Source organism: Arachis ipaensis, chromosome B04 (genome assembly GCF_000816755.2).
Source record: "Arachis ipaensis cultivar K30076 chromosome B04, Araip1.1, whole genome shotgun sequence".
NCBI classification, from domain to species: Eukaryota; Viridiplantae; Streptophyta; class Magnoliopsida; order Fabales; family Fabaceae; genus Arachis; species Arachis ipaensis.
Genome location: NC_029788.2, coordinates 98,963,539 through 98,964,307, shown reverse-complemented (window position 1 = coordinate 98,964,307; position 769 = coordinate 98,963,539). Strand labels below are relative to the sequence as shown.

The 769-nt window shown below is 39.7% G+C and overlaps 1 protein-coding gene across 2 annotated transcripts in view; it reads left to right on the top strand.

The window, feature by feature from the left end:
- The window catches only part of LOC107639539 (E3 ubiquitin-protein ligase RNF8), a 3,735-nt gene continuing 3,277 nt past the window's right edge, over positions 312-769 (top strand). Inside the window, exon 1 of one of the 2 annotated variants that reach the window (XM_021121396.1) lies at positions 312-764. In XM_021121396.1, coding sequence (XP_020977055.1) covers positions 646-764 — 119 coding nt within the window. In that variant the 5' untranslated portion in view covers positions 312-645. The remainder of the gene's footprint in view (positions 765-769) is intronic. The other variant, XM_016343070.2, reaches the window with a different exon arrangement.

The following is a 769-nucleotide window of genomic DNA, read 5'->3' as shown; positions in this document are numbered from 1 at the left end:
TCCTGTATTCATATCGATGTGCACATAATAGCCTGTATCATTGTTTCTAAAGTCAGCAAGTCACCCTAAAAAGTAGGCCTACACAACCACGTATACAAAGTGGGAAAAATTCATCTACTTAGAGAGCAAAAATAGAATCTGGTCCGCCGAATAAATGAAGAAAATAATTTTATTTTTTTAAAATAAAAAAGAAGAATCTCCCATGAATCTCGGCCTAAAGGGTATGGTGTCCTTTTGGTAAATTTGGGCCAAAAAACTGATGACACATGACTTCACATCACATCACACCATCACATATTATTACATATATGCACAAAAATAGAAGAGAGAGAGTGAGAGTTACGTGTAGTTCAAGCGAGATCACAGCAAACTCCCCCAACACACACACACACAAACCTTTTTGCTCTCCCCACTCTCTCTCTCTCTTGAAGCTGGTGGTACGAGGTGGGCTAGGAAGAGGGAACTGTTGTTCTTATTTTTTGTTGTTGTTGGTGTTGGTGTTGGTGTTTGTGTGTTGGAAGTTACAAACGTGGTAGTTACTGTGCGTAGGAATAGGGCTAATTGGACTTAGTACTAGGAAGGAAGGAGGGTTTGGTGTGGGGTTTCTATTTATTTGTTAATGGTTTTTGGTTTTTGTGAACAATAATGGGGTTTAGTTTCAAGAGAAGGAAGAAGGAGCAAGATGGAGGGGGTGGAGATATCACTAGGTCTTTCAAGGATTCACTTAAAGCTCTTGAAGCTGACATCCAATTTGCCAATACACTGTGTG